The sequence below is a fragment of the Eutrema salsugineum genome, unplaced genomic scaffold (assembly GCF_000478725.1).
Source record: "Eutrema salsugineum unplaced genomic scaffold, Eutsalg1_0 scaffold_15, whole genome shotgun sequence".
Taxonomy (NCBI): Eukaryota; Viridiplantae; Streptophyta; class Magnoliopsida; order Brassicales; family Brassicaceae; genus Eutrema; species Eutrema salsugineum.
Genome location: NW_006256867.1, coordinates 6,309,495 through 6,324,242, shown reverse-complemented (window position 1 = coordinate 6,324,242; position 14,748 = coordinate 6,309,495). Strand labels below are relative to the sequence as shown.

General features: G+C 36.8%; 1 protein-coding gene across 1 annotated transcript; it reads left to right on the top strand.

The window, feature by feature from the left end:
- Positions 1-253: 253 nt before the first annotated feature.
- On the top strand, positions 254-3,613 carry LOC18022241 (putative ATPase N2B). Its single transcript, XM_024158433.1, has 13 exons — positions 254-443; positions 517-653; positions 723-865; positions 1,030-1,175; positions 1,270-1,349; positions 1,442-1,699; positions 1,942-2,052; positions 2,193-2,315; positions 2,409-2,530; positions 2,617-2,779; positions 2,862-2,989; positions 3,073-3,214; positions 3,303-3,613. The coding sequence occupies exons 1-13, from the start codon at positions 320-322 to the stop codon at positions 3,396-3,398; spliced, it is 1,773 nt and encodes a 590-aa protein (XP_024014201.1). The 5' UTR covers positions 254-319; the 3' UTR covers positions 3,399-3,613.
- The last annotated feature ends 11,135 nt before the right edge of the window (positions 3,614-14,748 follow it).

Below are 14,748 nucleotides of genomic sequence, written 5' to 3'. Positions count from 1 at the left end.
TATTGTTTAAACCGCATCAAACAGACATTAGATATCTATCACGGACCGGACCACATCGAGGTTTGGTAGATTAGCATCCAAGTTTTGACATCTACAAGTTCTACACTAATTTAAACAAATCTACACGGACATCGGTAGGCCAAGTCGGCAATTCAACAAACGGTCTATATTCCACCACGTGGCTCTCTCTTATGACGTCACGTCGACACCTATTTATAAAAGCTCTGATTCTCCTCTTCCGTTTTCCGAAACAGTAGCTAAACCGTGATGGGAAGCTACCTTCAGAGAAGAAAACCATAGTCGGAGGTCGGAGCAAACAATGCCAAAGATTTCACAGATCTCTGCTGTTTTACGTCTAGGGTTTTCTTCATCAAGAAGACTCTCCAATGGCTCCCACTTCATTGCTCGTTCCTATTGCACCTCTGATCCTCCCAAAACATCAGGTATTGTCTCATTACACAAATTTCAATTTCGGTTTTGCAAATCTTTGTCTCAATTGGAATTGCTCCTTGTCAGGTCCACTGACGAGTTACAGTAAGCTAGTTGAACAAGGGAGGCTGCAACATGATCCGTACCAAGAGAAAGTTGCTTCCGCATTCGATAATTTGTTTGGAAGATTGGAACGTTTTGAGAAGGAAATGGAGGATTATCATGTAAGATTATGCTCAGGACTCTCTTTAGGATTTGGTTCAATTGTTTGCTTATCCATTTTGGTTTTTCAGGTGAGATTAGCAGAGTGGGAGAAGAAGAGAGAGGAAGAGCGACGAAGACTAATGGTGGAAGAAGCTGAGAAGAAGGAAGAAGATGGAATGTGGGCTTCAATGAATAAACATGGGCAAAAGCTTTTAGGAAGATGGGTATTAGGGTGAGGTTTTTTCCTTGTCAATGGCATCTTTCTTTAGTTGAAAGATTGTTTCTTTAGTTGAAAAGAAAGAATGTCAATGGCATCTCTCTTTAGTTGAGAGATTATTTCCTTAGTTGAAAGAATGTTTCTTTTTTAAATGGTTTTATCTATTTGGTGGTATTTAGGCGAAGAAAGATGAATGTAGAACCTGGAGTTGGTAAATGGGTTTCTTACCTTAACCGAGAGAGAAGATTGGACTCAATTGTCGGTTCTCGTCCTGCAGTACCTCAAGCTCCTAAAGGATTATATATCTATGGAAATGTAGGATGTGGTATGTTAATGGTTATTGTTTACTTTCATATTCTTGATCCTGTAGCCATTAAGGTTAGCTAGTGAGACGGCGGTTTGTGTTTTTTTTCGTGTAGGCAAGACTATGCTGATGGATATGTTTTATGGTGCCACTGATGGGATGATCAGACATCGACAACGGTTTCACTTTCACGAGGTTGAGCCTTAAAGAGGTTCTTTTGTTTTGTGGCTAAATTAAATAGCTTAATCCAAGCTCTGATGTTTTTGCATTGCGTTTATATTCCGTAGGCTATGTTGAAGATAAATGAGCAAATGCACAAGTATTGGAAGGAGAACGGTGAAGAGAAGTCCTCGCAATATAGCATTTCGAGCTGGATTATGAATCTTCCTGTTGATGAAAAAGTTAAGGAATGGCTAGCTGGAGAAGAGTTTTATAAGCAGCAACTCCAAATGAAACACATTCTTCCAGCTGTGGCTGATAAGTTTCTCGTTGATCAGCAATCGAGTAAAAAAGGAGCTAGCATCCTCTGCTTCGACGAGATTCAGGTAATGAAGTATTTAAAGAAAATTTCATTCTTCTCAGGATAGATTGTTGACTATGAGAAAGTAATGAAATGTTAAAACCTTGGCTCGCTAATTACTTATATCACTCAGAATTCATAAAGCCAATTTGGTGTTTACAAGGGCTTACATGAGACTTGATTTGCTATTTTTGAGCCTCTGGTGAAGTTGCAAACAGTGTTCATTATTTTTCGGTAACTTGGACTTTCTTGCATCTTCTGTTACAGACAGTTGATGTGTTTGCTATTGTGGCCTTATCTGGAGTTATGAGCAGATTGTTGACTACTGGAACTGTTCTTGTGGCCACCAGTAACCGAGCACCACGGGAGTTAAATCAGGTTTCTTTCTCATCTTCTCTTTCAGCAAAAAAAGTCTCTATGGTTGAAAGTTGTTAAAAAATTCATGGAGGACATTTTTCTTTATTACCCGGAGTTTTTGCGCCGAGTCTCTAATCTTCTCGCTTATGTTGTTGGTACAGGACGGAATGCAGAAGGAGATATTTGATAAGTTTATCTCTAAATTGGAGAAACATTGTGAGATAATCTCGATTGGAAGTGAAGTAGATTACCGCCGAGTAGCAGCAAAGAACTCGGTTGAAAATGTGTGAATCACGGACTCTTTGCATCATTTCTTGTTGAGTTCATTGTGCTTCCGTTTGATGAAAATTGTAAATGTGTATTTAATATATTTATAGGTTCACTACTTATGGCCTTTGAATAACGTTGTTCTGGAAGAGTTTGAGAAAATGTGGCGTCAGGTCACTGACCAGTACGGTGGAAAAATAACTTCTGCTACTCTCCCAGTGATGTTTGGAAGGTACTAATCAGAGCAATGGCTTTTCTTTTTGCTATGAATCAAATTAAATTTCAATGTCTTTTTTGTTTTGGTGTGTGAATTATCAGAACAGTGGAAGTTCCTGAAAGCTGTAATGGAGTGGCAAGATTCACATTCGAGTATCTATGTGGTCGACCAATTGGTGCAGCAGATTATATCGCAGTAGCCAAAAACTATCATACAATCTTTATCTCTGAGATTCCAGCAATGAGCATGGAAATACGTGACAAGGTATTATAACGCAAATCAAGATTTGTGGCTTTTAGAAGTCTTTGGATTCTTTCTTCTGAAAGGCTTTTGTTTATGTTCTCAGGCACGTAGGTTTATAACACTTGTGGATGAGCTATACAACCACCATTGTTGTCTTGTCTCGTCCGCGGAGACACCTATTGATGAGTTGTTTCAAGGAACTGCAGAGGGTACACTCTTCGACCTCGAAAGGTAAAACATAATTGACAAACATAAGATTTACTAGATGGGTTAGTTTTATGTGTTGTAATATTTATATTGTCGGAAACTTGCAGCTTCCAGTTTGAGACGGAGACAGAAGATTCGAGACTAAGGAGAGATGTGCTTGCAGAAGGTAGCATAAGTTCTGCTGGCTCGCCTTCTTCGATCGTGAAAATGCTCTCTGGTGAAGAGGAAATGTTTGCCTTTGCACGAGCCGTAAGTATAATTTTCTCACTTTCTGATATTCTTTTTGGTCCAAACAATGGTTTTACAGCATTTGGCAAATTATGTTTTGACGGTGCAGGCGTCGCGGTTGATTGAGATGCAGACTCCATTGTACCTCGAAGGAGTTCGTTTCTTGCATCCTTATTTTCATCAGCAGAAAGTATATAAAAAATAACAAATGACTGAATAGTTAATACTGAATCCTTACTTCATTTATTTCTTTTCATGTGATTATTGGATTAGCAGAAGTGACCAAACCAAAATGTTTGGTCTTTTGTCCTTTATACTAAGGCGATTAATGAATAAAAAATGTTATCTTCTAAATATACGTCTTTCTTCTTGTGGGTTGGATGCAACAATCCTGATAATTATCGTCTCACCTAAATTCACAACCTCGACGGATAGTTGGTCCTTCTCAACCCATCCAACACGTCCTGTGTCAAGACAACTCTCTCTTGAACACAAAGATTGGGTAAGATGCAGATGATGCATGGAAAGACTGCTTCTGCTTCATCATCTTTGTCTCCTCTTCTGCTCTTTGACATACTCGTTAAATTGTTGGCATGGCTCTTCTATCGCATCACTGCGAATTAGTCACCAGAGAGATACACCAACATAAACAAGACAAATAGAAGATACAACTTCAACTGTAATACAATTAGTCAAGTATACCAATTGAGTCCAAGTGTTGACAATTTCGGCTTACAGTTTAATTTTGGTTTTACTGAAAACCCTTGTTAATTCACTAATATTCTCCAAAAATTTTTTTTCATATGATTATTGACTAGCAAAAGTGACCAACCAAAGGTTTATGGCCTTTTGTCGTTATACTAAGTCGATTCATGAATAAAAAAATGTTCTTTTGATTTAAATTTACAATGCAACTTTCGTCGTTTTCTTTTTATGTTTTAGATTACATAGTTTATGTCTTAATGATAAACGCACGTGACTTTAATATGCACCTACCGACGAGACCATTAAAATAATATATTGAGCGGCATCTAATTTTTTTTTTTCAGTTTTTTTACTAATGCATACCATTTTATTGAGAAAATTAAAAAAACAACCGAATGTTGTGAATAACAAAGAGAAAAGAGAGAAATTGTTGTGTCTTATTCTATGAATAATGAGAGGTATTTATAGTTTACAAAAACTTGGAGTGAAAGCTAAAACCTAAAAAATAATGGAAGTAGAGAATATTCTAAACCTCCTTTAATAGTGGGCTTTGTTGGACCCAAATTATTACAAAGTCCAAAGGCTTTAAAATTTGGTTAAGTGTGAATAAAAATAAAGTCTTTCAAGGCAACTTAAAATGTGAGGAACATCATTTTGTCCCACATTGGAGGATTGAAAATTTTTTGAGTCATATAAATATAGACACACACATGACATAATTCAAAGTGTGTGAAGGAGAACCAAGGACCTCTTGCGCGCCGCCGCCGCCGCCGAGCCGAGCCGGGTTCAAATTCCTACAGAATTACGACATTAAACTGTAGTCAAATGTCTATTCCGAAAATCACGCCAAGATTAACGCCCATATCGCGTCATTAGCACACAATTAATCACATCATTAACATGCTGATTAAGTGCGACGCTCCTCTCTCCTTCGCTATATATATCGACTTCTCATCTTCCTTTTTTAATCGCTCTCTACAAAAATTTTACAGAGAAAAATCGTTCACACTTTTCCTCAATCTCTCGCGTTTCTTTTCTTCTTTCAAGAGTAAGTGTCCGAGAGTATATCGTAGAATTTTAAGTTCGTCACATTCTATAATCGGGTGCTGCGATTATACGAATATCAGTGGTTGTATCCTGAGATTCATTATCTCATCCAACCGCCACACTGCGGGAGATATTTTGAATTAAGGAAAGAGATCATCTCGCCTCCACTTCTCGTTTTTCCTTAATATGATTTTATAAAACGTTTTCTTTGTGTCTCAAATCGTTTTCTTATATTGTAATATTTGTCTCCTCAAAATTTACTTCCTACAGTCTTAATTCAAAAGTAATCTGATCCTGCTTATCGCTTGAATCGGATCCTATATTGCTTTAAAAACGATTTCAGAAAACGTTTTAAGGAAAAAATGTTTTGTTTTTACAAACAAGAAACCGTTTCCGTGAAGGCCTTTGGCAAGTTACGCAAAACGCTATTGGACCACACAAGGACAGTTTTTATAACTTCCTTTCCGTGTCTGTAAATCGTCTCGGTTAAATCCGTGAACGTTTTTTCGAGTTCAAAACTCAAACGCGATTCTACGAGCGCTCTATAGCGTTTCCGCAGAACGCATAAATTAGCGACTCTTATTTTTAATCGCCATTCTATCGATTCTATTCAACGAATCTGACATTTTTCTGTCTCTTTTTTGGAACAGATGTCGAAAAATGTGGAGAAATCCGTTGATGGAAGACAAGAGGATGTCGCTGAATCAACACCCTTAGCGGTTGGAGATGCAGCACTCGGATCCCTGCCCACAAACATTTCGACTTTACCCAGTGCTATCGTTGCAGGTATCTCACCGAATAAGTTTGATGGTACCAACTTCAAACAGTGGCAGCAAAAGATGCACTTTTTCCTTTGCACACTGCATTTGGATAGGTATCTCACCGAGGACAAACCTGCTTTGCCCGCTGGAAATACTGATGTGCGCGCTGTTGCAAGCGTTGAAGCATGGGTCCATGGGGACTTCCTTTGCAAAGGCTACATCCAGAGCCGCTTGGTTGACCAATTGTTCAATGTCTATTGTGAAATCAAGTCGTCCAAGGATCTCTGGGAAGCTTTGGATAAGAATTACAAGACTTTCAATGTATCCTCTGGAAGGTATGCAACCTCCAAATTTACGAGGTACATGATGGTGGACTCAAGGCCCATCATGGAACAAGTCCATGAACTTCAGATGATTTGTCAAGAAATCGCTGATGAAGGAATGAAGATCTGTGAAACCTTCATAGTGAATTGCTTCGTCGACAAGCTACCTCCTAGCTGGGTAGACTTCAGAAACTATCTGGATCATAAGCAGAAGTCTATGACCTTGTCAAATCTGATTTCCAGGCTGCAAAATGAGTCTTTGAAATGAGAGGTAAAAGCTGCCGCGCCTGTGAACCCTGAACCATTTCACTCCTACAATGCGAATGTAGCAGAGTTCAAGAACAAGGGAAAAGGGAAAGTCAAAGGCAACGGGAAATTTCCTCCCAAAGGAAGGCAAAACAAGTTTGCTCCATCATCATCCACTTCCTTCAAAAAGAAAACTCCCAAAACCAAATTTGTTGGGAAGTGCACCTATTGCAACAAGAAGGGACACACCTCCAATGAATGTCGAATCAGGCTGAGGGACAACAAAGGTCAAGCCAACTTGACTCAAACTGATCTGTGTGCAATGGTCACAGAAGTCAACATGGTTGAGCCAAACCCAAAAACGTGGTGGTATGACACTGGTGCAACCACTCACATCTGCATGGACAAAGACCAGTTCTCAACCTACAAGAAATGCAAGAACAATGCGCACTTGTTGATGGGAAATGAGTCATACTCCAAGATTGAAGGCATAGGCAATGTGGTCTTAAAGATGACTTCGGGAAAAGAAGTCACTCTCACCAATGTGAAGCATGTGCCAAAAATGAGGAAAAACCTGATCTCTGGAACCATGATCAACAAGTACGTATTCGACGTCCGCATTGGATCTAACCAGCTGATTTTAAGGAACATGGGATTTTTATTGGGAAGGGTTATGTTAAGGAGGACTTAATCAAAATGTGTGTAATGACTGTCCTCAAAAATGATGTACCTTCTACCAGTTCAATTAATAAGAATGAATCTTCTTACTTGGTTGAGTCTTTTGATTTATGGCATGAACGATTAGGACATGTGAATTATAAATCTATACAAAGATTAATAAATTCGAACTTAATCCCCAAATGCAAAATAAGCAAAAATAAATGTGAGACATGCGTACATGCAAAACTCACAAAAACTCCATCTCCTCATGTCGATCGAACTACCGAACCTCTAGGACTCATACACACAGATTTGTGCGACTTAAAGGTAGTACAATCTAGAGAAGGTAAAAAGTATTTTGTAATTTTCATTGATGATTGTACAAGATACTGTGACATCTATTTACTAAAAAGTAAAGATGAAATCTTGGAGAAATTCAAAGAATATAAAACTGAAGTTGAAAATCAACTCAGTAAAACTATTAAAATTGTTAGGAGTGATAGAGGAGGCGAATATGATGGTCCATTCAATATTTTCTGCCTAGAAAAAGGCATTATACATCAGACCACCGCTCCCTACTCACCAGAATCTAATGGAGTTGCGGAACGCAAAAATCGAACTCTTAAAGAGATGATGAATGCAATGTTGCAGGAATCTGGGCTACCCCATAATCTGTGGGGGGGGGGCGGGGGAAGCAATTCTCACTACAAACTATATCCTCAACAAAATACCGCACAAAGTAACTGGCAAAACGCCATATGAACTATGGACAGGTAGAGTACCTTCGTAAAAATACCTGAAAGTGTGGGGGTGCTTAGCAAAGGTCGCTGTGCCACCTCCTAAAAAGGTCACCATAGGACCAAAAACTGTTGATTGTATTTTCATTGGATATGCACGCAACAGTAGTGCTTATCGGTTTCTCGTTCACAAATAAGATGTACCGGATATTCAGGTGAATACAATAATGGAATCAAGAAATGTTTCATTTTTTGAACACATTTTTCCGTGCAAGAATAGACAAAATCTAAAACGTCCTCGGGAAGATGAGGCAACCACATCTGGGGTTCCTGCTTCAGAAGACGAAGAGATTGAACCTAGACGCAGCAAAAGAGCTCGTAAGGAAAAATCATTTGGTCCTGAATTCTTGATGGTCTTTCTCACCGAGAACGAACTAAGAACATTTACTGAAGCTATGTCCACTTCCGATGCACCTCTTTGGGAGGAAGCAATCAATAGTGAGATGGATTCCATTAGACAAAATCATACATATGAAATCACTGAGTTACCTGAAGGGTTTAAAGCTCTAGGGTGCAAATGGATCTTCAAAACAAAATTGAAGACCGATGGCTCAGTTGATAAATATAAGGCTAGACTTGTAGTGCAAGGATTCCGACAAAAAGAAGGTCTGGATTTCTTTGACACTTATTCTCCAGTAACGAGAATAACTTCCATCAGAATGCTGATTGGAATTGCAGCCTTAAGAAATTTGGAAATCCACCAGATGGACGCTAAAACAGCCTTTCTAAACAGTGAATTAGACGAGAAAATCTATATGAAACAACCCGAAGGATTTGTAGTCCCGGGACAAGAACACAAAGTCTGTAGACTTGTGAAGTCATTGTATGGACTTAAACAAGCACCAAAACAATGGCATGAAAATTTTGACAATGCAATGATGTCAGATGGCTTCAGCATAAATGAATGTGATAAATGCATTTACATAATGTAGATGACATGTTAATTATTGGCAGCAATAATGACATAATCCAACAAACTAAGAAAATGCTTAGTGCACAGTTTGACATGAAAGACATGGGTCTAGCAGATGTCATTCTCGGGGTCCAAATCACAAAAACTTCTGATGGGATTACCTTGTCTCAAGCACATTATGCTTAAAAGATACTTGAACGGTTCAAAACCTATTCAAATGGAACTGCAAAAACTCCTGTTGACTCTCAACTTCACTTGACCAAAAACTCAGGTGAAGCAGTGTCACAAGTAGAGTATGCAAGGATAATTGGTAGCCTTATGTACTTAACCAATTGTACTAGACCTGATCTAGCACACGCGGTAAATGTACTTAGTCGCTATACAAGTAATCCAGGACACAAGCACTGGAAAGCCATAACTAGACTATTAAATTACATTCGATACACTAAAAATTATGGATTGCACTATGGGAGAGAACCAGCAGTTTTGGAAGACTACAGTGATGCAAATTGGATATCTGACACCAAAAACTCGAAATCCACAAGTGGATATGTTTTTACCCTTGCTGGTGCAGCAGTCTCTTGGAAGTCTTCCAAACAAACTCTACTGGCCCGATCAACCATGGAGCCTGAATTTATAGCTTTAGATAAAGCTGCAGAGGAGGCCGAATGGCTCCGAAATTTCTTGGAAGACATTCCAATGTGGGAGAAACCAGTCTCGGCAATACGTGTACACTGTGATAGTCAATCAGCTATCGCCCGGGCACTGAATAATCTCTATAATGGTAAATCTCGTCACATAAGAAGGCGACATAAAACCATTAGAAGCTTGATCACAACCAGAGTAATCTCACTAGATTACATAAAATCAGCTGACATCTAGCAGATCCATTCACTAAGGGTCTAGCTCGTGATCAAGTTCTCAAATCATCAAAGGGAATGGGTTTAAAGCCTATGACTAAAGATGTTGTTTTATGGAAACCCCACCTACATGACTGGAGATCCCAAGATGTATGGTTCAAAAGGGTAAACTAAATCAAACAAAATCTAATGCACTGAAAGACGTATAGTCTTAACCTAGGTCCCAAGATGATTGACAGTGCTTACATACAATTTTCATTGTATATCTACAAAGGATAAGCATAGATTTTAATGATAAGTCCATAGCTTTGATATATCAGTGAAGTACAACACTTCTTAAAACAAAGACTACTGGCAAAATCACCTAATGTGTGTGAAATGGGGCCGTTTCTAGGAGAATGAAAAAAAACAAAAGACTATATTCTCCAACTTCACTCATGATTCACCAGGCAAGTTCAAGGCCAAAATGAACACAATAGAGAACTTAGTTCTACGAGAAAATGAAACTGAGTTGTATTTGTTGTCTCGGTTTACATCAAAATCCGGGTGGTTCAAGACATCATGCTCACCTCCTGGCTGAGTAAGCCCGACAGATATTAACATTGAGTGGTTCAAGGTTGAAACATACTACTATCTCAAACACAGTGGAATTTTTGTTTATACTCTCGAAAGTCCGTCTAGTCTAGTCTAGTCAAGTTATCGAGTCAGTCCGATCGTATGTTTAGATTTATTTCTATTCATGTGAGGGATTGTTGGACCCAAATTATTACAAAGCCCAAAGGCTTTAAAATTTGGTTAAGTGTGAATAAAAATAAAGCCCTTCAAGGCAACTTAAAATATGAGGAACATCATTTTGTCCCACATTGGAGGATTGAAAATTTTTTGAGTCATATAAATATAGACACACACATGACATAGTTCAAAGTGTGTGAAGGAGAACCAAGGACCCCTCGCGCGCCGCCGCCGCCGCCGAGCCGAGCCGGGCTGGGTCTTGGGTCTTGTTGGCCTTCGGTCCACAAAAGATGTTCTTTTTGGGCCACGTTTTGGTCAACATTTCTGGCCCAAATTGCTAAAGTTTTCGGTTCAAATTCCTACAGAATCACGACATTAAACTGCAGTCAAATGTCTATCCAGAAAATCACGCCAAGATTAACGCCCAAATCGCATCATTAGCACTCAATTAATCATGTCATTAACACGCTGATTAAGTGCAACGCTCCTCTCTCCTTCGCTATATATATCGACTTCTCCTCTTCCTTTTTTAATCGCTCTCTACAAAAATTTTACAGAGAAAAATCGTTCACACTTTTCCTCAATCTCTCGCGTCTCTTTTCTTCTTTCAAGAGTAAGTGTCTGAGAGTATATCGTAGAATTTTAAGTTCATCACATTCTATAATCGGGTGCTGCGATTATACGAATATCAGTGGTTGTATCCTGGGATTCATTATCTCATCCAACCGCCACACTGCAGGAGATATTTTGAATTAAGGAAAGAGATCATCTCGCCTCCACTTCTCGTTTTTCCTTAATCCGATTTTATAAAACGTTTTCTATGTGTCTCAAATCGTTTTTTATATTGCAATATTTGTCTCCTCAAAATTTACTTCCTACAGGCTTTGTAATGGGCATCCATATAATTATTCATAACACTCCCCCTTGGATGTCCATTATAATGTAATAGTAGTAAAGCACATAAGATGCTGCCTCATTAAAAACCTTACTAAGAAAACTCAATGGGAAAAACCATAGTTAAGGGAAAAAGAGTGCATCGTGCTATTACTCCCCCTCATGAATACATCACTTGAAACGTTTGAGAAAACGTGATCCAATATGCTGAACAATCCTCTTGAAAATAGCAGTTGGAGACATCTTTGTACATAAGTCCACCAAATCTTCACTTGAAGAAATTTGCAATAGATGTATATCACCATTGTGTTGTCAGCTGCCTCGTTAAAACCTTGTCATAGAAAAACTCAATAGGATAAAAACCATGATAAGGAAAAAGAGTACAAGTATCATATATCTCCCTATGGAAGCATCTTATCTGCTTCTGGCATTTTGAATTTTTTTGTGACTAAATCAAGTCTCTTTCTCATTATCAAACTCATAAAGGATCTGAAAATAATTGCATCCACCACAGGAAAGGATATCATTTCAGATATCGTTTTCATTTATCTTTTGCATAAAGATCCATTTATGTATTACTAATTTTACACTTCTAAGTGTACGGACTACTGGTCCAAATAATTCTCTGCAAGAGATTCTAACTTTATTTTTTTTTTTATGGCTTTTCCATGATTGGCCAATCATCACTTTACATATGTTTTTCAAAACATCTTCTTATATATATACCGCAGTTTCTGATCCTCAATTCTCATCATCAACTGCTTTTCTGCATGCAAAAATATTATCGACGTCGATTTGCTTTTGATTCCATTCATTCCAGACATGATTCAACTAGTTGAAATCTCTTATCATTACTAGGTACCTAGATTTCTTTCTTTCTCATGTCTATGTCTCTTCTGGAGATTGCTTCCTCAGCCTTGCCATTTTATATATGCTCCTTTTTCTTTTCCGAGGATTCTTATATATGGAACCATTAAGTCTATCACGCTTCATGTGATCTTTAGCCTAAAAAGTAGTTGATATTGTCCATCCGGGACATCAATATTAATTGGAGCATAGCTGGTATCACTTAAAAGGGTCAGGAAATGCTTCTGGCATAACTTTTCAAATAAATTATCTTTTTAACTTTTAGTGCACATCTTAATGAGGATCAAGATAATTTTTCTTCACTGATTATCCAACTGTTTGTTTTCTTCTCCCCTTATAATTGTTGGAAAAACTGACTCACTGAAATGACAGTCTGTAAATCAAACCTTATGAAAAAAGATTTATATCCAACAATTCTTAACCTCTTTTGAGGTTCCATCTAAGATCAATGTGGTGGAGCAACATTATATCCAAAACTTTTAGATGGAAAATATCTGGCTCCTGACCAAAACCAATCCTGGGAAGATTATTTGTTGGCTTAATGCGAATTAATGTGGTTTCACTCTAATCAATTAACCAAATACTTTTGCAAAATATAATGGATGATCAATCCAAAATATCTATTGTATAAATACCAGAAAATCAATAATTCCAACTTTATTGGAGAGTGAAAACCGAACACATATAAATCTTTTGGATCTTATTCATATTTTTATTTAACTGGAATGGCTTAACCAATTATTCCAAAACAGTGAGATTTTAGTAGACTTCTGGTTTACTTATCATGATATATTCTAAATGATTTTTGCAAAAATCAAATTTATATGAAAATATGCAAAATTAACCACAGAAGATTCATGCATAAATATTACAAAGAAACAAAGCATAACTGATAATTTATGCAAAACTGGTAAATCATATTAGTGGCAGATAAATCATATAGAAAAATAAATAGAATATATAACAGATAATTTATGCAAAACTGGTAAATCATAAAAATAATTTCTTAATTTAATAATTTAAATTTAACCATGTTTGATAAAACAAAGGAAACAAATAATATCATAGTGCGAATATAAAATTAAATGAAGCCAAAAACAAAACAAATTCAAGAAAACCAAAACAAAACCAACATCATAGCTAAATCAAAGATTCCCTTCTGGGGCTTGGAAATCATCAGCATCCATCAGATCATTTTCATCATCGTACACATAGTTTGTTTCAGCATGCCCTCCTTTTTGTTTTAATGACTCTTGATAAAGGTCAACAAGGTGCTTTGGTATATGACAAGTACGAGACCAATGATTTTTTCCTCCACAGCGGTGACAAACAGCTGTTATTGTCTTTTCTTTGTTATCATCTTTCTTTTCCCATTTTTGGTGAGAGTATGATTTCTTGAAAGAAATACTTTGACCTCGACCTCGACCTCGACCTTGACCAAAACCATATCCTCTTCCACGCGACCATGTCTACTCCCATGTCCACGTTGGTAATCACTTCCTTCATCATCATGAGATACCACATTTGCTTCAGGCAATGGAGCAGAACCAGTTGGACGTAATTGATGGTTTTTCATCAGTAGCTCATTGTTTTGCTCAGCCAGAAGAAGAGAAGATATAAGTTGAGAATATTTCTTATATCCTTTTTCACGATATTGTGTCTGCAGGACAACATTGTTTGCGTGAAAGGTTGAGTATTTCTTTTCCAGCATATCTGCATCTGTGACTTTCTCTCCACATAACTCCAATTTGGAAGTTATTTTGAACATTGCTGAGTTATACTCACTCACTGACTTAAAGTCTTGTATTCTCAGATGTGTCCAATCATAGCGAGATTTAGGTAATACCACATTTTTCAGGTGGTCAAACATATCCTTCAACCTACTCCAAAGAACTTCTGGTTCTTTTATGGTCAAGTATTCATTTTTGAGATCTACATGGAGATGATGGCGAAAGAAGATCATAGCCTTTGCTTTAGTTTGAGTGGTTGCTACCTTCAGAATCAAGGTACATCTCAACATCGACCACCCAAGATAAATAATTATCTCCAGAGATGTCAAGAGCATCAAACTCAAGGTTGGTAATGTTTGGCATAATTTTCTGAAATAATAATAAAAAAAAAATCAAATTTCATGATAATCAACTAAGATGTAATTTTGTAAATATTATGTGTAAAATTCATTTAGAAATTCTGATTTAGAAAATATTTAATGTGCTAAAAATTAAAACATGCACTAATTTATAAAATCCAACAATAACTCAATCATATGAAATTAGTTAGCATGATTTAATGAATAAAAATTTAAAATACTATTCGATCATCTATGAAATCCAAGAAGCAAAAAAAAAAGTTATATAATAAAATAATTTAACTGCCATGATTTATAATAATATCACCATAATTAAGAAAATTACATAACAATTTTTAATAAAAAATCATCTAATTTTTAATATTACTATATAACTTAAAATATTAGTTAATATAAAGTAATGATTATATATAAACCCTAGCGACAACTTATTTGCTAGACTTGACTAATAACTTTAAGTTGATCTCAAAAACATGTTTGCTTTACTAATCAAAGTCTGGGTTTAATAAATTTTAGCAAAACTTTTGAAATAAAAAATCAATCGATTGATCATTCTAGATTAAATAATTTAGCAATAAAGTATATATATATCTCTTTAGTCAAATATATTTTATCTATTGGATAGCAGGACTAGATTTTCAAAGTAAAAACAATTACTACC